General features: G+C 44.3%; 1 protein-coding gene across 3 annotated transcripts in view; it reads left to right on the forward strand.

Annotated features, from left to right (window-relative positions):
- Positions 1-208: 208 nt before the first annotated feature.
- LOC137538017 (uncharacterized) overlaps positions 209-23,069 on the forward strand; it is a 60,960-nt gene continuing 38,099 nt past the window's right edge. Inside the window, exons 1-4 of one of the 3 annotated variants that reach the window (XM_068259942.1) lie at positions 209-249; positions 2,186-2,360; positions 3,971-4,245; positions 20,220-20,575. In XM_068259942.1, coding sequence (XP_068116043.1) covers positions 4,132-4,245; positions 20,220-20,575 — 470 coding nt within the window. In that variant the 5' untranslated portion in view covers positions 209-249; positions 2,186-2,360; positions 3,971-4,131. Of the gene's footprint in view, positions 250-2,185; positions 2,361-3,970; positions 4,246-9,170; positions 9,496-20,219; positions 20,576-23,069 lie in introns of those variants that run through there. The other 2 variants (XM_068259943.1, XM_068259944.1) reach the window with 2 other exon arrangements.

Consider the following 23,069-nt stretch of genomic DNA (forward strand, 5'->3'; position numbering starts at 1 on the left):
GGTGTACTAGCATTACTGCTGCTGTTGGTGCCCGGATACTTTCTTCTATTTGCTACTATTGGATATTGATGTACTGATCTGGAGGCACAACTTGGGTCACCTGCTACCCCCTACCTGTCTACAGTCCACTGTTATCTTGTGCCAATCAACCTCTACTTCTGTTTGACTTTGAAAAATCAGTTGACCTTTCAGTTATAACTGAGAGCAACTGATTAAGTGTAAACGGGGCCTAAGGGTACTGTGCGAATGGTAATCACCATCTACATAGGAAGTGAGGTGTTGATGCGCAAGCTTTTGGGATAGATTATAGTGCATATCCCACTATGGGAATCCTTCTGTTTTCACGTGCAGACTTTTTTCATGTGCATGTTTCTTGCATGCAAGGTTGAAACGTGTCCCCATGGTGGCCTTATTTGCCCCGCTTTATCCCCACATTAGAGTCTGCCGATCTCGTAGATCATTGCTAGTCGTTTTTATTATGCATGTAAATCCATTGCATTTTATCTCCACTTGCACCTTGAAACAGGTAACTATGGTGACTTGAAGTTCAAGCCATACGAACCTGTAGTTGAGCCCACTGATACTGTTCATGTGATTGGCTGAAGGGAGGTACTACTGCGCAGAACTATGGGGGAGCGCGCGTGTGCCAACTGTGCCTGTGTAGACTAGAGGATTTTCCGGAGCCCATTACGGAGGATCCAGGCGGCAGTGAGGGTGGCGAGGGAGCGATCAGCCTATAGGGGGCTGGAGGAAGCCCCAGGTATGTATATACTTTTCCTTTTGCCCCATCTCAGGTACACTTTAAAGGTATTTCTGCAAGTTTATATAATTTGGGTGCCCAGATCCTTTTCAATTCTGTATTAGACATAACAGCTTACAGTTGCAAAACTGATGAAATAGGATTTCTGATTCCCATTTTCTCTGTCTTAATTTTGTTCCATTTCTAAATAATTGGTGCCACGGATGCCATCTGTTGCGGTGGCTGGAAGAGACAGGATTAGATTTCTTGCTGCACCTTGAAAAAAAATCAATAGTAATCAAGAGATGAACTTGAGACAAGCCAGGAATATACAGGTGAAATATACATGCCTGCATGTGCTATGACATGGAGATTCTGCAGAAGAGCAGACTACCTCACACATGTGGCAGTAGATCCTTGGGTGGGGGGCTTATGGTGGAATATGGGAGCCCCTTTAGTATTAAGGGGATCACCATATATGTCTGTCTCTGCCAGTTAAATAGTAAAGGAGGTACTTTTGGGAAGCGGGTCATTTTGGTGCCGGCAGCCACTTGGTAAATTGGATGCCTCCGAGACAGTAATGTTAATTGCAGCTATAGCGGTGTCCAGGGATAATTTGGGTGCCAATAGGGCCCGATAATTAATTAGGCAGTGTGAATATCCGAGGAAGAAGTATCAGCAGATATTCTGGTGCAAGGGGTATGTTAGGGTTAGGCATAGTTAAACCCTATTCAAGTGAGAATAGGGTCAGGTTAGGTGATAGTAAACTATCGGTAAATTCGGAATTAGAGTCCAATATTAGAATATCTGTAATTTACTGACATTCTATTAGCATCTACCCCGGCTTTCGAATGACTGCAGTGCCCTTTTTCAATGTACGCGTCATTTTGATTCCCTACCTCAGGGTTTCTCTAACCTGTCCTTGTGACTCCCCAACAGTGTATGTTTTCCAGGCAACCTCACCTATGCACAGGTGGGGTAATTAGTGTATGGGCTACATGGAATCCACCTAGCTGAGACACTAATTACCTCACCTGTGCATAGGTGAGGTTGCCTGCAAAACATGCACCATAGGGGAGTCACAAGGACAGGCTTGAGAAACACTGCCCATCTATTGAAGACAAAGGATTCAACAACAATCTTTTTTTAAAAAACATTTAAAAATAATTTTTCATTTCTATACTTACATCTTCTCTTCTGTATTCTTTGCGGATATGTTCACGCAGCTGCGCTCCCCTCTGTGTACTGGCACGGCTGCACTGCGCAGGAGCAAGTACCTGCACAGCAGCATGGAGTCTGCAGAGTGCAGCCATGCTCATACACGGAGGGGAGTGCAGCTGTGAAGAGTAAGAGGGTCCCAGCGAGCAGTGGGTCTTTAATAAAGGATCGGAGAAGTCTTTGGATCAACCAGAGTCTTCCCTCTATGTATCTTTTTTTTTACCACAGGTTTGCTTTAAAGTAAACCGGAGATGGGGGGATTATGGGGCCGCTGCACAGTACAGAGCTGTCTTTGGAAGCACTCAATGACACAAGAAGCCAGGTGACAGCGCTGGAATAAGGAAACAGAGAGCAGACTGGGAAGGCTCCATAGGATACAGAGCCGAGCCTTCCCTCTCCATAGGTGAGCATCTGACTTATTTTACTTTGTTACACATTTGCTTTATTGCTGCCAGTCTCAGAGTTAAAGAGACACTGAAGCGGAAAAAAAAATGATTTAATGATTTGTATGTGTAGTACAGCTAAAAAATAAAACATTAGGAGCAGAGACATAAGTCTAATATTGTTTACAGTACAGGAAGAGTTAAGAAACTCCAGTTATCTATGCAGAAGAGCCATTGAGCTAGTCACCAAGTCACAGAGAGCTGTCTTCTGAAGCTTGTTATCCCAACTGTCACTCACTATTCTCTTTTTCTCTCCAGAGGACAGTTCAAAAGTTCACTGGCCTGCTCTGTAAATTTTTTTAGAACTAGCTGACCTAAGCCCGTTTAAAAAACGGGCTCTAGGTCTGTCACTGCACATCACTGCGCGCGCGCGCCGCACACACCCGCCCGTTGGCCCCTTGAAACTTCCCCTGAGTGTCTGTTCGTTATGAGCAGGGACACACACACACACACACACACACAGGGACACACACGGACGCAGAGACACTTGGATTTTATTATATAGGATGCCGAGTAGTGTGTAAACTGGAAATATTACAGAATGGTGTAATGTTATAAAAAAAAACACTATATAACTGAAAATAAAAAATATGAGAATATTTTCTTTGCTACTTATGTTCTAGTAATTATCCGTACTACACAACCTATCCATTATATCATAATTTCTTTCTTTCTGCTCCAGTGTCTCTAAACACTTACTTGGTTGCGTGTAACTCATCAGACAGGTGACACGCCCCCCCCTCCCCCCCCCCCATGACAATGCAGTCACTGACATTTTACAGAAGTCTTCCAAAGCTCTTCCCCCCCCCCCCCCCCCACACACACACACACACACACACACACACACTGCCATGGCCTGCTACTGGCAGCCACCACCGATTAGGCCGCAGCTGCTAAGCTGGGAGCAGGCCACAACAACACAAGGGGTGGATAGAAGTTTGGCAGACTCTTGGAAAAACCTGCCACAGCTTCTTTTCGGGGGGGGGGGGGGGGGGGGGGTCTCCTGTGTAAGGAATTACAGTCATGCAGGTAAGTAAATAACCCAGAGGAGGACAAAAGGCAGCTTTTTCTTTTATATTGGAAGTACCTTTGAGCATTAGCAAATCAAAGCTTCTAGCAGATAACCCACTTTCAGAGCAGCTGTGATTTGCTAGCCCCAACTTCTGCCACCTAGGTGAAGCCATTTATTTCTCCACATTGTTTAGCGTTATGTTGCCTTCCTTTCCTTAAGAACAGCCTGTGCTCTGGCCTTGCCGAGCTCCCACTACACAGAAGAGAGAAAAAAAAAACAGCCGCTGCACAGGATGAGCCGGGAGCCTGGAAGACATCTTCTGTTATAATTATCTGACATCTGCTTACACATCACCATGCTCTTATTCCTGCAACCACCAACTCCTTTCTGGACACATTACTAATGGTTTCTGGTGGGAGTGGATTCTCCATTATTTGTTCAGTGCCCCAGGCTTACCTGGGGGGAGATCCGCACTGTGTGTTTAAAAACTAATGAGTAAACACAACAGGTTCCTATTGTGGCTGCTGAAGGGTTAAGAGCCCCCTCCCTCTCTTCCAGATCATTATTAGCGGCATTCTGTACAGAGCAGCAGTAAAGGTATATTTGGCTGTAACCTTCATAGAAGAATTTGAAGTAACATAAAGAAGATTGTAGAGCAGCAGTAGTAGCAGCGCTCTGGATCGCTCCTCACTAGCCTTCCATGGAATTCTGGCTCTGACATGGATCTGCAAAGCTTTGCTGTGACAGCATGGATACTACAACTGCTATCAGTATTGCATGAACTGGCCAGTGCAGAGCACACTGAAGAGTCACACCCCAGTAACCTCTTGCAGGTAAGAACACGCCTGTTTTATCCATACATTATCTGCTCTTATTTATAGTGGTGATGTGCGAACCTTTCCCTTTCATCATGCGCTTCCTCCAAGCTGAACATCTTCGCTCTAAACAGCTGTTTAGAGGGAATCACAATTAACATAGATAGTTGCTGCAAAAGTATTTTTGTAAATGAATATTATTAAAAGTAATGTCTCCCATTCAATGTGTTGCAAGCTCCCCTAAGCCCAAACTGCACTTCTTTGCAACCATGGAGACAGTATTCTGGAGTACAGATTGCTCAACTCACTCCTTGTTTTAGGAGTCATCAAAAAGTAACTTTACTAAATACAGAAAAACTTAATGAGTAGAATTGCTTAGTTTTTTAATTCTCAATAATTTCATTCTCAATTATTTAGTTAACGTTTGCCCATTGCAAAAATATTTCTTCACACTGATTTGCACTCTAAAATTGATCTGTGGTGCTGGCATCCTTACTGCTGGCAAGGTGACTCACTGAGGGATGTTTTTATCCCCCTCGGAATAGTGAGCAAGAAGATCACATGATCTTCCAGAGTGGTCCACAGCAGAAGGCTGCATGACACCATAGCCTAGGTTAAGCATCACTAGGGAGTGGGGTCACATAACACTAAACACCAATATAAAGATATAAGAAATGTTTCTGATGCTAAAACAATGTTATTTTTTATGTTCTGTGATGAGTCATTACTGGTCCTCTTTAACTATACAGAGCAGGGAGCATTGCCACCAAGTTTCAACACTTTTACTTATTTAGCAAAAAAATGTCACAATCTCTGCAAATAGGGCAGATACAATTAATAGCAACAGTCCCAAAGCAGGTTGTTGCAGTGATGTTGGTTCGGACACTGGTGCTCAGCTAGGACATAGCTGATAATGGCACCCAGGGAGGTTTTCAGCAGCGAGATTTAAATCAAGTGCCAGCATTCAACTTCTAAATAGCCAGAGCTTACTCAGTATTTCATCCCCGCTGCTAGGATTTGGTGCCAGGGGTGAAGATGAGGAATGGGGAGTATTAGAGGTTCATGTGGAGGATTAGTGGGTAGTTAGCTTTAGATGTTAGGGTTAGAAAGTTAGTGTCAGGGTGGGGTTATTGTTAAAGGGGATTAGCTATCTTGAAGGGGATTCATGAAAGAAGTGGTTTTAGGTATCAGGAATGGGTTATTGTTGGGTGGGATGTTTGCGTTAAATGTCATGAAGGGGTTAAAGTTAGTGGCAACATTTTGAGAAAGGTACCAAGAACAAGTTAATGTCAGGTGAAAAGTTAGGGTTAGTCATTTGAAAGGTGTTTTTCACTAAGGGGATTGAATAGTCTTATGGGGGCCACTAATGATCCAATCTTACCAAATCTATGTAGAAGATTAAACTGAGAGAATATATTGCAAAGATACTATAGACATTCCCTTACATTAAATAGAAGTGGTAAAATTAAGTGAAAAAGATTGGATGGTTAGTGGCCACCCTTACCTGATTAATACAGTGCAAGTAACTATAAAAATGACAAAACCTGTGTTTCATACCTGACGTACCCAAGTATTGGCAATCATATTTGATACTTAGCACCTGTGCCAAACCCGATGGTGCTGAACACAAACATACAGGAAACCTAAAACGGGTTGTATTGGTGTATTTATACTTACCTGGGATTTCCTCCAGCCCTATGAGGTGCGCAGTCTCCCTTGCCGCTTTCTTAGAATACCCCTTGGTAATCTGGCCGGCCTTGCTCTTCTGCGCATTCGCGGTTCGACCATGCCCGTCACACTCTTACAGCTGGGAGCGCACTGCGCAGGCGCAGAATGCTTCTGGATGCGGGAATGCAGGGGTGCACGCTCGGCCAGGCATGCACAGACGCACACGACTGGCCAGATTACCTGGGGGGGGGGGGGGGGAGGGGGGGGGTTGGAGAATTACAAGAGAATGGAGCAGCTGGAGAGGACAGCAAAGGGAACCCACGCACCTCATGGGGCTAGAGGAAGCCCCTGGTAAGTATAAATACACCAATACAACCCATCTCAAGTACACTGACATTTTACTCTGCCGAATCCGAGAGAACATCTGTGCAAGGGTTACCTGAAGTGGATATCTAAAGGAGGATTAGGCGCTATTACGGTATATATTTAAAAATTGCATTTAATGAATCTTTATATGAGATTACATTGATTACACTTATGTTATGCTCTATCTAAACCCATAGTAATACATGTATGGAAGATGCCATTGCTAACTTTTTTATAAACTGCAAATTTTGTGTTTGTTGTGTCCATTTTATGGCTTTATGGTGTCAGAAGTCCTGATCTGGAGGACTAAGCAAAAAAAAAAATATATATATATATTGTAGGATTAACATGATAGCCAGAAGACAAAAAAAAAAACGAAAAAAAAAAAACCCCTGTAAATAAGAACCCAAAGAGATTTGTTCAATAATTGAATTTCCCGACCTTAGGTTTATTTGAACGTTCCCATTAATGATGTCCACATGAATGGACCGATACAAAACCATGGTGGGAAATTCAAATGAACTGCCGATAGGGCTCCTGATGAGTATTGCAGTGGGACACCACTAGTGGTTTAAAGGGCTCTTGCTAATGCAATGCTATGGGTGATTTTTATAAAATTACATTGCTCGAGTGAGAACACACTCACAGCATTACATGAGCAAGAGTTTTTCACAAGCGCTTAGAAAAAGCAGTGTGAACCAGCCCTCACTGAAACTTCCCTATTAAGTTTTGATCAGCTAAAGATCAATTGTACCAAATGTCTGAGATGCATGGTTGGTGAATATCTATCTTTACACTATAACATCAAAGCCCGTTTGTGTATTCCTCTATTAATCATGTACATTTCCTTGTCAGAACGCCTAGCCACATCTTTCCCAGTTACATAAATGTCTTAAAGCGGCATTGTCACCATAAAAATCAAATTTCAGCAGCAACTGGTCTGAGTGTATTAAGTGATAAAGATGCTAATCCTGCATTCAAAACTTGCAAAACTTTTTCTGCTGTTATGGTTTGTAGTTATCACATACTTTAGGAGCACTGGCCCTAGTGCCAAACATTTGAATGCTGGGAGTTCTTTTTATCTATAATATATTCCTCCTCTTCCATTGATTTCCCTTCCTAGCTGCTTATCAGAAACACCCTCTGATTACTTGTGTTTACAAACAAGGCTAAGGTGACTCAGTGATTGGATGTGTAAATAAAAAATAGACAGTGTAGTTGTTAGTATACACCTCAGTGGGAGTGTCTGTAGACTCTGGGAGGAGGGCAGCTAATGAATACACAATGAGCAAGAGAAGGGAGGGAGGAAAACAAGAGTCAGGGAGGATATGTCAGCATTAGCTTGGCAAGATGGCCACTGCCTAGAATAGCATTTTCTGCTTTTCCCTAATAAAATTCACAGGAATCATTATGTGGATAGCACAATACATCTGTTATGTAAGTAGAAGTAGTATTTATCTACTTAAATATGTGTTTTTTATTTCTAGGTTAGCATGGATGTCGCTTGTTCTTTAATATTGTACAATGTTTTTCAATTAAGATAACACAGGCATTCCAAGCCTTCAAATCATGTGGCTGTACACCTGTCATTCCAGGTGCAGATTACTGGATTATTATTATTTTTTCAAATATTTATACAGTGCCAACATCTTAAATGACACATTACAGAGTATATAGTCTTGTCACTAAACGGTCCTTCAGAGGGGTTCACAATCCAATCTCTACCATTGTCATATGTCCATCATAGTCTATGGCAAACTTAGGGGGAAGCCAATGAACTTCTCTGTAGGTTTTTGGAATGTGGGAGGAAACCCACAGGGGAGAACATACAAACTCCATGTAGATAGTGCTCTGTCTGGGATTCCAATCAGAGGACCCAGCACTGCAAGGCAGAATGCCCATGCTACTAAACCACTGAAACATACTGACTGTTCTCAGAATGGTGCTATGTCATTTCAATTGAATTTGGCTTCCTCACAATATATACTTGTAAGGTTTGATAGGTGTTGCTTTTCAGAGGGCTCACAGTAGGGCCGCCATCAGAAATTTCTGGGTCCCATATTGGACAAACCCACTAGGTTCCTATTTCCCGCATGCCAAAATAATCTGCAGAAAAAAAAAAACACTTTGAAGGCCTGAACAAACTAATGCCCTTGTGTCCACTGTTCATCATCTGCAACATTGAGGTGTTGCTGAAAAGCAGACAGAAGAACATTAGTGTGTTCATAAAGGGGAGGTCAGGGCCAAGCCATGAAATAGGCATAAAGGGGAGATCAGGGCCAAGCCAGGGAACTGGCATAACGGGTAGGTCAGGGCCAGGCAATTACCGTGACGTAGTGGTTAGAGGACTTGTCTTGCAGCGCTGGGTCCCCGGTTCAAATCCCTGCCAGGGCACGATCTTCAAGGAGTTTGTACGTTCTCCCAATGTCTGTGTGGGTTTCCTCTCGGCACCCCGGTTTCCTCACACTTCCCCAAAACATATAAGTTAAATTGACTTTCCTCTAAATTGGCCCTAGACTAGGGATTAGATTGCGAGTCCCTCTGAGGGACAGTTAATGACAAGACAATATACTCTGTATAGAGCTGTGAAAGATGTTGGTGCTATATAAATACTAAATAATAATTAACAACTTTATTTTTTTTTCAAATCAAATTCCACCACCAACAACAACATACATACTTTAGGCTCCAACAACCTGCTGCCCGCCTCTTCAGTGGTTGCCGCGCACACGCCACGTGCTTCCGCTGTTTGTGTCTTATCTTCTCCTCCTGTGCGTCTCCTCCCATCAGCCCCAGCACAGTAGTGTGTAGGAGACGTGCTGTGAGGGGGCGCAGGTAGATGCCAGATGGAGACAGGAGGAGGAGACACCAGGAGGCGGGGCAGTGGAGGTGAATGCCAGCATCATCATCACTGGTCAGCCGAGCCAATGTAACAAACAATGTACCGGTACCGTACCCTGCCCGACACCCCCTGGGCTCCCCCATTCACCATGCGTATATGCCGGCTGAGCAGGCAAACGGTAATCAAAAAGCAGCCACACCAAGTACACACAAATACACAGCAGCTGGGGCTTGGATGTGTTGCACTGTTCACCAGGCCCCAGACTGACTCGGGCCCCAAACTCTAGTCCCTGCTGTGATGCCCTGAAGGTGGCCCTGGCTCACAGCAAGATTTCCATGTTTAAAAGAAAAGAGATCTGGCCCTTTAAATCAGTGATGGCTGTACAAAGCAAGGTATGTGGTTAGATAGAAACCAGGAAACAAAAAGCCTTCCACTTAATGCACTGCAAAGTACAGTATTACATTCATAAGATATTTCTAAAGCATCAGTTGCAGCAAATATTCCAGAAGCTAGCATGAATGCATCACTTCAGTAGGCCGAGTTATGAAAATCCTTCCTCTATACATCATTGTTAACGGAGGTATCCAGAACTGCTGATATGCACCCAGGTACAGCATGTCCTGTGTCCACAAATCTCATCACTTAAAGGACAACTGAAGTGAGAAATATATGAAGGCTGCCTGCCATATTTATTTCCTTTCATAGAATACCAGTTGCCTGGCAGTCCTGCTAGTCTGTTAGGATGCATTAGTGTCTGCATAATGCCAGAAACAAGCATGAAGCTAATCTTTCAGTTCTGACAATAATGTCAGAAACACCTGCTCTGCTGCATACTTGTTCAGGGTTTTGGCTAAAAGTATTAGCAGTAGAGGATTAGCAGGATAGCCAGGCAACTGGTATTGCTTAAAAGGAAATAAATATGTCAGCCTCCATATCCCTCTCGCTTCAGTTGCCCTTTAAAGCAAATCTGTAATAATGGGAAGAAGCAAAAAAAAAAAAAAAAACACCCATCCGGGATCCAGCGATGTCCCCCGGGAAGATCGGACATGTAAATATTTACCTGCCCTGGTTCAGCGCAAGCACAGTAGCGGCTTTCTGCTGGGCTTCAGCAGAAATAGCAGAGCCTGATTGGGTCCGCTCCACCGTGCCTGTGCTGGAGCTGGAGAAGGTAAACATTGCCGGTGCTACTGCGGCTGTGCCACACCCAACAAGCTTGTTGGGGGCTGCCAGAGGATTGGGAAGCCTCATTAGGATCCAGAGGCTTCCTCCTCCCGAAGTCCCCCATCCTGAGCCTTTTTTTTGCTACAGTATCCTTTGAGGGCTGGAACCCACAGGAGCGCTTTTGGCAGCGTTTTGGCAGCACTGCGATACGCTAGCAGTTTGCCAAAACGCTGGGCTAATGTTAATGGATGGGGCAACTTCCACAGGAGCGTTTGCGTTTCCCAGAAACGCAAACGCAGGACCTGCAGCATTTTGGGAGCGTTAGCGCTTCAATGTAAAGTATTGAAACGCTAGCAGAAACGCTCAGCAAAACCTAAACTGAGCGGTTTTGCGGTTAAGCACACTGTAACAAAATAAAAAATAATTCACAGGACCAATCAGGATAAAAACGCAAAACGCAAAACGCTAGGCACCCACTGGGGAAAAAAATACAATGTTGCAAAACACGACCAAAAACGCGCATGAATCCGCTTGCAAACCGCTCAGACAAAACGCTAGCGGTTGCGTTTTGCGTTTGCGGTTTTCAGTGGGTTCCAGGCCTTAGAGAGATTCTGAAGCAAAAAAACTTAACGGAGTTATGTGAAGTGGGGGTGGGGGGGAGGTGTTTAAAAACTCCATTCAAATGCTCCATTCCCCGCCGCTGGTCCCGGTCTAATCCGCCGTCTAATTAGACTGCGACTGCACGGCCATGGCCACACACGTGCTCGCTCCTGCGTGTGTCATTGGGAGCTTACTGTGCAGGCGCAGTACAAGAAAACTTGTACTGCGCAGTAAGCTCCCTATGACATGCGCGGGTATGAGCACTATTAGTCTTCATAGACGAATATCAGACCGGGAGCGGCGGCGTAGAACATTACAGCTGCAGAGGGCCGATAGAAGCCCCAGGTAGGTGTCCGTTTTTATTTTCAACCCCCCCCCCCTTCCCCCACAGAACCCCTTGAAACAAAAACAAAACAAACAAAAAAAGACAACTTGTTTAATTGGCATTGTACATCTTTATGTCATCTGAATACTGTGTACGCAGGTGGAGGACATATGCATGTACAGTATGCACGCATGCTCTGGAGCTAGGTATGACAAAATGTCTTTTAAGCCAGTGTACACACTGTCAGACTACACAATATCTGCCCAGTAATAACCAGAATTAATCAGCCAGTTGGATGGGCCTGAATATGTGGTATCGGTTGATCGTTGGTGATGTATAATGTTTGGCTACCTTTTTCATACCCATTGTTATCCGATAAGACAATCTCTATCATTCATCACATATCTAATAACTTTAATCTGTGTACGATATGTACAATATGTGTACAATTCACAAATGCCTTTAACTCTGGTTGCCTAAAACTATCATTCCTGATCATTTCAAACCCCCAAAGTGTATACAATTATGCCCTGATGCATGTTGACTGGTGGTCAGCTATTATACATACTATAAACCATGCTTATTCAGTACTGGTATGTACAGCTACAGACACTCTCAGGTCCCTCCCCTGCTTCCCTCTCTGGCGGCATCATCAAGAATGATCATTTTTAGATGACTATTACTAAACGCATGTACTTGGTCAACATCATTTTTAACATAATTTCAAGTATTTTAAACCAAGATGGCAGCCTATGTTGCACAATGACAAATAATTCTGCAGCTCTCTCCAACAAGGTCAGATGGCAGTGTCCATTAGTGACGGTCATGCGTAGTCATGGAGAAGCATGTGATCAATTTGGTCAGGTCATAGATATGCAAGTCCCTGATTTGCTAGTCATGATCTAGAGCAGCATGTGATCACAGCAAATCATGGCTTTGCAAATCTATCAGCTGATCAAACAAATCATGATTCTCCATGAGTTCTCTTAGACATGGGCGCAACAATAGGGGATGCAGCCCCTGCTCTCGCGGGGGGGGGGGCAGGGTCCCCCCTGGGGCCCGCTTAGGGCTTTTTTTGGGGCTGGAGGGGTCGCAGCATGAGGGAAAAGCTTGGTAGCACGTCAGCAGGGAGGGGGGCGGTCCCCCCCTTCCTCACCTCGGGCTCTCCCCTTCCACTCAGAATTTCTGCAGGGGGTCCGGCGATTCCTAGTTACGCCCCTGCTCCTAGATATGACCATCACTAACTGACACCATGTTATTTAGGTACTAGGCCTAAGGCCCGTTAAAACGGGCGCTAGGCTCTGGCCACGTCCCCCCGCACTGCCCCTCTCCCTCATAAGTGACGCACGCCCCCTGTACACACGCCTGCCCCTCCCTAATCTAACTGCTGTCCGCATGAGCGGTACGCAAAAGTAGGGACACACAGGAGGACAGTGCAGGGACACAGGGGGATGATTAGGTAGGATGTAGAATGTGGAATAGGTGAGATCAGCTGAAGGAAATTTGGTTTGCTCTAAGGACAGACAGTGCAAACTACAAACTGCACATTTGTTTTAATCTAATTTTGTGTACAATTCCTTCACACCTCCAAAATGTAAATATGGATAAGTGAGATAAGATCTTACTGGAATATTCTTGCAATATGTTATATAGTCATTCTCAGGCTGATCTAATCTAATCTAATCTTGTGAAATACCCAGTCCACTGAAATATTTGTTGCATTCATTCTTGCCTCCTATATGTTGCTGCTTGCCCTCAGTTTCCTACATCTTTTCTGGATTATGCACAGAAATATCGGAGTCTGAATATTTATGTCTTGGAATGTAGATTGCAGATGATAAAGTTTTATCTGTAAACTATGTTGTACTGTACGTAAACATCAGCTGGGATGCTATGCTTGTCTTCCCTAGTCCTAGAGGGTTTGGAGCCTGTGTTATCCTGGATAAGTGTCATCTGGAAGTCAGGGTGGTGGATGCGGATGTGATTCCACAGTGTTCACATTCTCATGTACTTTATAACTGCAGGGGAGGACAGAGCAGAAGTCACAAATCAGCAGCTGATGACAGAGGAGCCCCACCAGCTCACAACTCTACTATAGAATGGCAGCAATAGTAGTACATGGCTGTCTACAGTCTGCACAAACTCAGCCAGGATTTTATGAAGTCAGACTACACAACTCGTGTATAAACGTGATTTCGCGGACGTGTTTCCAGATCCATGCAGGGCCGGATTTCTGGGAAGGTCACAGAGGCCACGGCCTAGGGCGATAAAAATCAGCAGGGCGCAGGACTTGGAGAGATAAGAGGTCACATGTCAAAGTAAATCACCTCTCCTGCTTTGCTTTGGTCTGCCTGAATTCCAGAGATCCCTGCATCTCTCTCACTTGTGCAAAGTGTGTGTTATGCCAGTCAGCATCTGCTGTCACCTGTATGATGACAGGGGACAAACAATCTGCTGTGAGAAGAAAAATATATGGGCTCAAGTAGCAGAACTCTTGACTTCCGATTAGTTTTTTTCATGCAGCACACATTCACGGGCAGGAATTAGCAGCTCTCCCCTCTCCCTGACTGATGGTTTATTACTAGTAGGTCAGTGCTGTTAAAGACCTCAGATCTGTTAATTTTATGGCTTTCTCCTAGAGAATGACAACAACATTCTTTGTGTGAGTTTAACTCTTTCCTGGCTTTTTTTTTTTGCCAGCAAAGTACTGTGTTAGCCATCAATGAAAGTAGGATGTTTTGAAACAGAATGACAACTGTGTTACATTTATTTATATTTACAAAACAATCAATGCATCTCCTGCTGACTGTATATATAAAGCTGTGTGCACATCTTGTATATGTTACGGCCAGAACCCGAAGTGTGGCCACTTCTAGTTCTGGCCGGCCACTTCGGGTTCTGGCCGGCCAATTTGCGAAGTGGCCGCAGCGCAGCGGCCAATGTTAGAAATGCAAAGCTACACTTATTTTACGGCCGTCTCGCTGCGGCCAAATGTATTAAAAGTTGCTTAAATTTAATTAAATATAGCCGGCGGCGATGTGATAGATGAAGCCGCCGGCTTTCGCACTGCCTCCCCCCCCCCCCCCGATTTCCCCCCCCCCCCCCCGCCTCTCTCCTTGTCCCCGCCTTCCATACAATACGGAGCCGCCGGGAGAGTCGTTCGTCGCGGCAGGGGAAGCAGAGCGGGGAGGCTGCAGACATTGCTTCTGCCAGCGCCCGCTCTGCAGGAACGGCAGGATTCCCCTGCCGCGACGAACGACTCTCGGGGACACGCGTGTCCCCGCCCGGCTGCTCCGTATGTCGTATAGGAGGCAGGGGAGAGGAGAGAGGCGGGGGGGAGGAGGAGAGGAGGAGGAGGCAGTGCGAAAGCCGGCGGCTTCATCTATCACATCGCCGCCGGCTATATTTAATTAAATTAAGCAACTTTTAATACATTTGGCCGCAGCGAGACGGCTGTAAAATAAATGTAAACTTTCCATTTCTAACATTGGCCGCTGCGCTGCGGCCACTTTGCACATTGGCCGGCCAGAACCCGAAGTGGCTGGCCAGAACTAGAAGTGGCCACACTTCGGGTTCTGGCCGTAACATATACAATAACAAACTCTGAAGATGGCTCATTAACCAAAGGCTCACTGTTTTTCTTTTGGTTAGCCAATAAAAAGTGTTATTCTGATACAAAACTTCCTACTGACTGATTTTAAGATCTATCTTAAGTGCTAAATTGTCACTGTGTAAAGTACACCTGAGCTTATGCTGGGTACACACAATGCAATTTTCTGACAGATTTACTGTCAGATCGACTATTTCCAACATGTCCGATCTGCTTTCCAATCAATTTTCTGAATGATTTTTCATAGAAGTGAACAGCAAATTGATCGAAAAATTGAAATCAGTTCAAACATGATGGAAATAATCGACCTGACAGTAAATCTGTCAGAAAATTGCATCATGTGTATATAGCATTACACTACATATATGCCAGTGTGTGTAGTGTCGGATCCTTCTACTTACCTGCTCTCTGTTTTGGATGGGCTTCTCTGCATTGTGCTGCACTGTCCCCTATTTGTGGCTCTGACAGCAGCAAGTAGCACAGAGGACAAAGAAGTAGCGATGTCCACTGGGGCTCCCTGTGATTTTGCACTCCTGTATGCATGTGCACAGGAGCCGAGGGAGTGTTATGGGTATGCGTACTTGACAAGTGCTGCTCATACATGAGCATCATTTCTGAAGTATGCAAGCCCAGAACACTATCGCCTGCTGTGCATGCAGACAGGAGCGCAAAATTACATGGAGTGGATAGAGCATGCACTGCTTCTTTGTTGAACAGGGCAAAGCAGCAAAACAGAGGAGGGCCCATTCAAACTAGTCTGAATTGGACAGAATGGGGGGGCGGTTGGTGACAGCCGGCCTAGGGCGCTGGAAAGTACAAATCCGGCCCTGGATCCATGGCAAGCACAGTGGCCACAGCGCAATACAACTCAATGGAAAAATCGCATGCACTGCATGCAAAAGAAAAAATGTTCTCTGACGCACTACATCATAAAGTGCAGGGATGTACAGCTCTACTGTGACCGGTAACATGAAAGGCATGGACTATCATGTTACCATGCGGTTAGCACACATTGTGCAGTGTGTCATAACTGACCAGGTCACACACAGCACTTGATTCAATAAACCGTGACAACTCATATCACGGCCACGCTAGCGTATTTGCGCGCAATCGGTAAATTTTTGCACGTAATCAATTCACGGTTGTGCGCGAAAATTCGCAATTGCGCATGAAACCGCTAGCGTGGCCGTGATATGAGTTGTCACGGTTTAGTGAATCAAGCCCATAGTGTAAATGAGCCATAGTCTGCCAACATTTGTGAAGATTGAGCACAAGGTTCAATGCCGAGTATGCAGTAAATGGAAAGACAATGAGAAACATTCGCTACACTTACATGAACTCAAACAATGAAGCAGTGCCTGGCAACACTTCATGCTGTTGGCATATCCAATCATTTTAGTGAAGCTTTCAGCTCCCCATCCCCAAGACCTCATACCCTAAAAGCAGTGGCCAGGGGCGTAGCAATAGGGGGTGCAGAGGTAGCGACCGCATCAGGGCCCTTGGGCCAGAGGGGCCCCAAAGGGCCCTCCCTCAACTACAGTATTAGCTCTCTATTGGTCCTGTGCTCATAATAATCACTTCTATAGATGCTTAGAATAGTGGTAATCATTAACAAACTGTTCCCCATCCCCTTCTTGCACCTCTGACACTGTAGTTGCCATTGGCAGGCTTTGGTGCGCCGTATCAATTGTTATATATAGAGTGCTTGGTAGGGCCCCATTGCAAAACTTGCATCGGGGCCCACAGCTCCTTAGCTACGCCACTGGCAGCGGCATTGGTAACAGGTTATCATTTTGGTCCCATGTCTCTGGGTATCCAGAGGCCGGGGTTCCTTACAGTCTACTCACAATCCTTTTGTAATTCTTATACGGTTTGCAGGAGTGTCCTTATATCCAAACATCCTTTGCTATTCTTATGTTTGCAGGATAGGTTTCAGATCTTTGTTTCATTTCTACCAACATTTTCAGTAGCATGGTACACAGTAAAAAGCAAAACAAACAAAAAACAAACACAAAAAAAACACAAATAGTGGGGAGCATAGATCATGACTCTATACAATTGGAACATCCAGCAATACAGGTACATACACATACAAAGCTGATGTGTGGCTTGAGACATCCCCAATACTGGTACATGTTCATGTGATTCATTACAGCAAAAACATAAAACACTAGGGGGAGGGTCCCTGCCCCTGTGAGCTTACAATCTAGAGACAATCTAAAGAATCCCTTGAAATTCTTACATGGTGGTTCCTTTCATACTGGTGCATGCGGTAGTAGTGGGATTTGGAACAATCGTACCGCAGCAGAACTAGCACCATGCATTATAGCCACAATACAGCCAAAAAAAAAAAAGACACAACTTCCGGAGGACTTCTAGGAGTCGTAAGGTAACACAGCAGCTTGTGCATTACTTCTGCGATGCCCAAAAGCACTTCCGTTGCATCGCACACAGTGTCTCATTGACATTAATGGCCACTACAACAAGCAGCAGTGGAAAAAAGTAACAATGCAGTAAGTGTAAAAGGGGCCTATAAAGTGTTTAGGGATCATTCTGCAAACTTCAGCACAGCGTAGCTGCAGGCTCTGCATCTGTGAGTAACCATTGGAAATTGTCAATGAGATGCAAATAATTCTAGTTAGCATTCAAAGTTAATAAAAACGTATGCAGCTTAGGCCTGGAACCCACTAGCAGTGCTTTTCTAAACGCTTGTGATTTGAAAAGCTCTTGCTAATGTAATGCTCTAGGCAGGGCCGGTTCTCTTATGAAGCAAGGTGAAACATTTGCATCAGGCGGCTGAGATTACAGGGGCAACATGTTTGTACTGTGTTTACACTTACAGCATGCAGTCAGAGTAGGAGTAGAAGCAAGAGGAGAGGTGAGGAGGTCATTATTGGGGAAAAGCAGCTTGTTGTGCTGTGTGAGGAGTCTGACAGTGAGTGAGGAGGGGGAGGTAGGAGAGCAGCAGAGTTTCATTTGATTTGCACAGCAGAAGGGAGGAGGTGGCACTGCTGTCCTGACTGAGGAGGGAGGATGGCCTAATGGCTGAGTGTGAGCAGTTTGTTTGTCACAGACTCGCAGCCAGAGGGTTATTGTGTTGAGCTGCAGCGTATCAGGTCTACTTGCATATGCTCCCTTGCTGACATTAAACATTAAAAGATGCAGAGTAAATTGCCGAGTGCTGTGCGATCATTTCAAATCGGGGTTGCATCCTCACCAGTTTGTATCAGGCAGCAAAAAGTCTAGGGGCTTGATTCACAAAGCAGGGCTAACCTACTTAGCACGTCTAAAGTCTTTAGACGTGTTAACCAGGGCACTAAGTAGGTTAGCACCGGATTTCTCAATCAGATCGCGCGCAAAGTTTTACACGCGCAAAGTCCTATGCGCGCTAAGTCCCATAGGCTTTAATGGGCACTTCGCGCGGAGCACCCTGCGCTCTGTGCAGTGCGCGCGTGAAAAGCTGGTTTAGACGTGCGAAGGGGGTTTTCACAGGCGTGCTAACAGTTAGCACCGCTTTGTGAATCAAGCCCTAGGGCTGGCTCTGGCTATAGGTGTGATCCTACTTGATGTGATTTTAAAAAAAATCCCCCCTACCATTTCATTAGCAAGAGCTTTACAAATCACTGGTGCTTAGAAAGTTCTGCTAGTGGGTTCCAGGCCTTGGAAAGGGCCCAGTGAAAATTATTAGGAAGTGCATAGGATTTGCCAAATCCCTTGCCACATACAATTTACTCTAAATTTGCAAGCCTGATATATTCACATCTCATTGATCATCTGTAGTACCCACTAATCTTAGTTTTCATTCTTAGAAATGGTCAGGGAGATGCAAATCAAAAAAAAAACTAAAAAAAAAACTAAAAATAAAAAAATTGCAATTTATACATTTTTATGTACATGTACGCAGCTTGGAATTAGAGCAAATGCAGTAGCTGATGATTATAAATATTCTAATTCCAGGTTGCATTAGATTGATGAAAAATGTGTATCAATTGAAAATTAGCATCCCATAGACCTGGGGTCCCCAAAAGTTTTGGGTCGAGGGCTGGGTCAACATACTTCAGACTGCTGGGGGGCCGAAGTATTTATATCTTTATGTGGAACTCTTTGTGGGCCAGGGCCAGACGGTGACGCATACCCAGGTGACAACCTGCAGTCCAATTGGACAGCAGTGTCACCTGATGTGAAATTTGATTGGAAACCAGTGAAATACTGCTTTCTGCCTTCCATGTGGATGAGTGGTGCCAGCACTGCTATTCTATATGCGGACCACCAATATTTAAAGATGTAGCTGACCGCATCTATAAGTAATACATTTCGTGTGTGGGGGGCTGGTACAAAAGCCTCAAGGGGCCACATTTTGCCCATGGGCCTTGGTTTGAGGACCACTGCCATAGATCATCTCTACCCACAATGCACACTTCTAGTACCCGAGCCCTTTATTCCAATGCTTGCCTTAAAGTGGGATGAAACGCTATATATAGATATAGATATAGATATAGATATATATATATATATATATATATATATATAGATATAGATATAGATATAGAGAGAGAGAGAGAGAGAGAGAGAGAGAGAGAGAGAGATATCACATTTCTCTTAAAACTGTCAGTAGACACTAAAAAAAACAGGCTAGATAAGCTAAATAAAAAAAAATCTCTTATTAGATTTTTTTTTTCTTTTTCAGTATATATATATATTATATATATATATATATATATATATATATATATATATATATATATATATATATATATATATATATATATATATATATATATATATATATATATATATATATATATATATATATATATAGAAAAAGAAAAAAAAAATCTAATAAGAGATTTTTTTTTTATTTAGCTTATCTAGCCTGTTTTTTTTAGTGTCTACTGACAGTTTTAAGAGAAATGTGATATAAATGAATATTTTTTTTTTTAACCCAGCTCATTTTTTTAATATACTGCTTATTTTACAGATTACTGTTGCTCCATCAGCAATCACCACCTAGATAACAGGTGCTCATCACTGTGTAAATGCTATTAAAAGGAAGGGGGGGGGGGGGTTAAATTACCTCCTGGTCATAGTGTCTTTATCTTATCTGAAATGGGAAGAGTTATTTGCAAAAAAAAAATAAAAATGTATGTGACATATGGTGACCTATTTTAGAAAAATGGGGTTTACATATACATTTGGGGCACTATTTTTAGGCAATTTTTATATGTTACAACCACCTTTAAGTTCAAGTGCATAACAGTCAGAGGGAGAGGGGGACACAAAACAGGGTTAGTTATGGGAAAAAAATAGGTTCCTCTAGGACCCCACACAGCTACTATAGCTACACCCACAATAGCAGCCATCTTTATTTTACACGACATCATATATAAAGCATCATTCATTTTTTGCTTTTATTTTTAAAGGATACATTGGACCAGAATACGGTCACGGTGGTGACACACTACAGCAATCGCACTGTTGCCTTGGTGACACAACCACGGTGTCACAGTCTTCAGCAGTCTAACTTTGTGTGGACAGACTCCAAGACAGACAATCAGTTTGGAAAGTTCAGATTTGGCATTGGCCTCCGCAAAGACAATGCATCCAACAACAAATCTGCTAAAGAGACACTGGCTTCCCTCCTGCAGGTGAGGGGTACAGAGCAGGTCTATGTCACAGTGACTGCAGAGACCAATCGGAGTGGTGCGATTTTGCTCATCAGCTCCTGCAAACTTATAAGCAAGAGGAATACAACCAGGTCATATTTTATTCAAGATGGGTAAGCTCCTTCAAAATGCACGGTTTATTTACTACATATTCAGATCAAGGATTTATAGGTCTGTTTAGTTATATAGCTGGTTTTATGGAGCACAGTAGTGGATATATTTGGAATAGGGAGTCACCCAGACAACTGCGTCATCTCAGTACAACTTAACTCCGGTTGCAGTGAGTAAATGCAGTTTTATTTATTTCAGACTTATAGTTACATCATTTCAGGGCTGTACATATTGGCATTTGTACCTGCCCTCGCTAAGGGCCTGAGCCCACTGACATAGTTGTGTCCACTTTTAGTAACACATCAATGTTACAGATGCTGAAAAGTGGACACAGCTGCGTTAGTGGGCTCAGGCCCTGAGGGAACTTACCAAAGGAGCATCTGTTAAATGGCTTATTCATGCAATTATCTACAGTGATCAGATTTTCTGAGCCCAACCTGAGATAGGGGGAGGAAAGGGGAGGAAGGGGGGGGCAGCAAAACATGGGCGTGGCCATGTCATATGGGCGGAGCTAACTGTATTGTAACAGAGTGACTCTAATGCTAGGTACACACGATGCAATTTTCTGATCGATTATTTCCAACATGTCTGATCTGATAGATTTTCCAATCGATTTTCCATTAACTTCTATGGAAAATCAATCAATCGGAAATCAGATTGAACATGTTGGAAATAATTGATCTGACAGTAAGTCTGTCAGAAAATTGCAGCGTGTGTACCTAGCTTTAGGCAGTAGGACAGAGTTTCCTCCCAAAACACAGTTAGGCAAAGTGACACTAAAGGTGATTGGACAATGTTTACCAAATGCATAACAAAGCAGTGTTTCCCCCATTATCTGGAGAAATGGGAGATTCGAATCATGGATGTGCAGACTATAAATCTGCAGAAACTTCCTGATGCTATAATGTCAATGTGGACTAGAGGTTTAGCGAACGGTTCGCCTGCGAACGGTTCCAGGCGAACTTTGGGGGTTCGCGTTCGCCTGCGCCAGGCGAACTTTTCCGGAAGTTCGATTCGCCCCATAATGCACTATGAGGGTCAACTTTGACCCTCTGCATCACAGTCAGCAGGCACATTGTAGCCATTCAGGCTACACTAAGCCCTGGAGCCCCCCCCCCCTTATATAAGGCAGCCTCCGTCGGCCATTACAGTCACTCGTCTGCCTGCTATTAGACAGACTAGGGAGAGCTGCTGCAGACTTGTTCTTCTAGGCTAGGGACAGATTAGTTAGGTTCATGGCTGCTTAGCTTGCTCCTGGCTGATTGTTATTGCTTGTATAGCACCTCTCAATAGCTCTTTTCAGAGCTCATCCTGTATTTATTTATTTTTTTACTGTGTGTCAAACTGACACTTTTGTTGCATGCACAGCCTTGCTAATTGATAGTGTGTGTGCCACTGCCAGCAGCCCATCACATTCAGTGACTGACTACCTGTGTGTGTGACAGGGAGCTGCACATTGTACTACCAAGTACTGCATATACCCCAGTACCTGTTGTGTTTACTTAACCCACCTCGTCATCACTGCATATACCTAGCGTTGTGTTGAGTGAACCCACCTCACTGCATCTAAGTACCTTTACTGTTCAGTGAACCCAGCTCACTGCATCCTACTACCTGTTGTGTTGAGTGAACCCACCTCACTGCATCTAAGTACCTTTATTGTTCAGTGAACCCAGCTCACTGCATCTTACCACCTGTCGTGTTGAGTGAACCCACCTCACTGCATCCTACTACCTGTTGTGTTGAGTGAACCCACCTCACTGCATCCTACTACCTGTTGTGTTGAGTGAACCCACCTCACTGCATCTAAGTACCTTTATTGTTCAGTGAACCCAGCTCACTGCATCTTACTACCTGTCGTGTTGAGTGAACCCACCTCACTGCATATACCTAGCATCCCCCCGAGATGGACAAAATGGACAAACCAGGTAGAGGAAGAGGTAGAGGCAGACCCAGAGGAAGGCCACCAGGCACTGGCAGGTCTGTGCGAGGTGGTGTTGGTGTGATTTCGTGCAGACCTGCCCCAAAATACAGTGCTCAGAAGAAGGCACGTGCCATCACTTCCCAAAATCGTGAGGAGGTGATTGAGTTTTTAACACAGAACACCTCATCTCCCGCAGCCACCAGCGCTACAACAAGCACCACATCCGCTGCATTTGACACTTCGCAGGAGTTATTTGGTGGAGGTGGTGAAATCACAGATTCACAGCCACTACTGCAACAACAAGAAGAAGGCGCAGGTACACCACCTCATACCTCTGAGTTAGGTGGCGATAGTATGGATGTAACGTGTGAGGAGGGGGCTGATGAAACACCTGAAGTTGGTGCAGTTGAGGAGGTGTCTGAGGAAAGTGCAGCTGGCCAGGAGGATTATGATGATGATTATACGGATACCACATATGTTCCCGGTAGAGGAGATGACTAGGGGGACAGTTCAGAGGAGGAGTCAGAGAGGAGTAGGAGGAGACGACTCCATGATAGAAGCAGAGGGAGCTC

This window comes from Hyperolius riggenbachi, chromosome 11, assembly GCF_040937935.1.
Source record: "Hyperolius riggenbachi isolate aHypRig1 chromosome 11, aHypRig1.pri, whole genome shotgun sequence".
In the NCBI taxonomy this organism is placed as follows: domain Eukaryota; kingdom Metazoa; phylum Chordata; class Amphibia; order Anura; family Hyperoliidae; genus Hyperolius; species Hyperolius riggenbachi.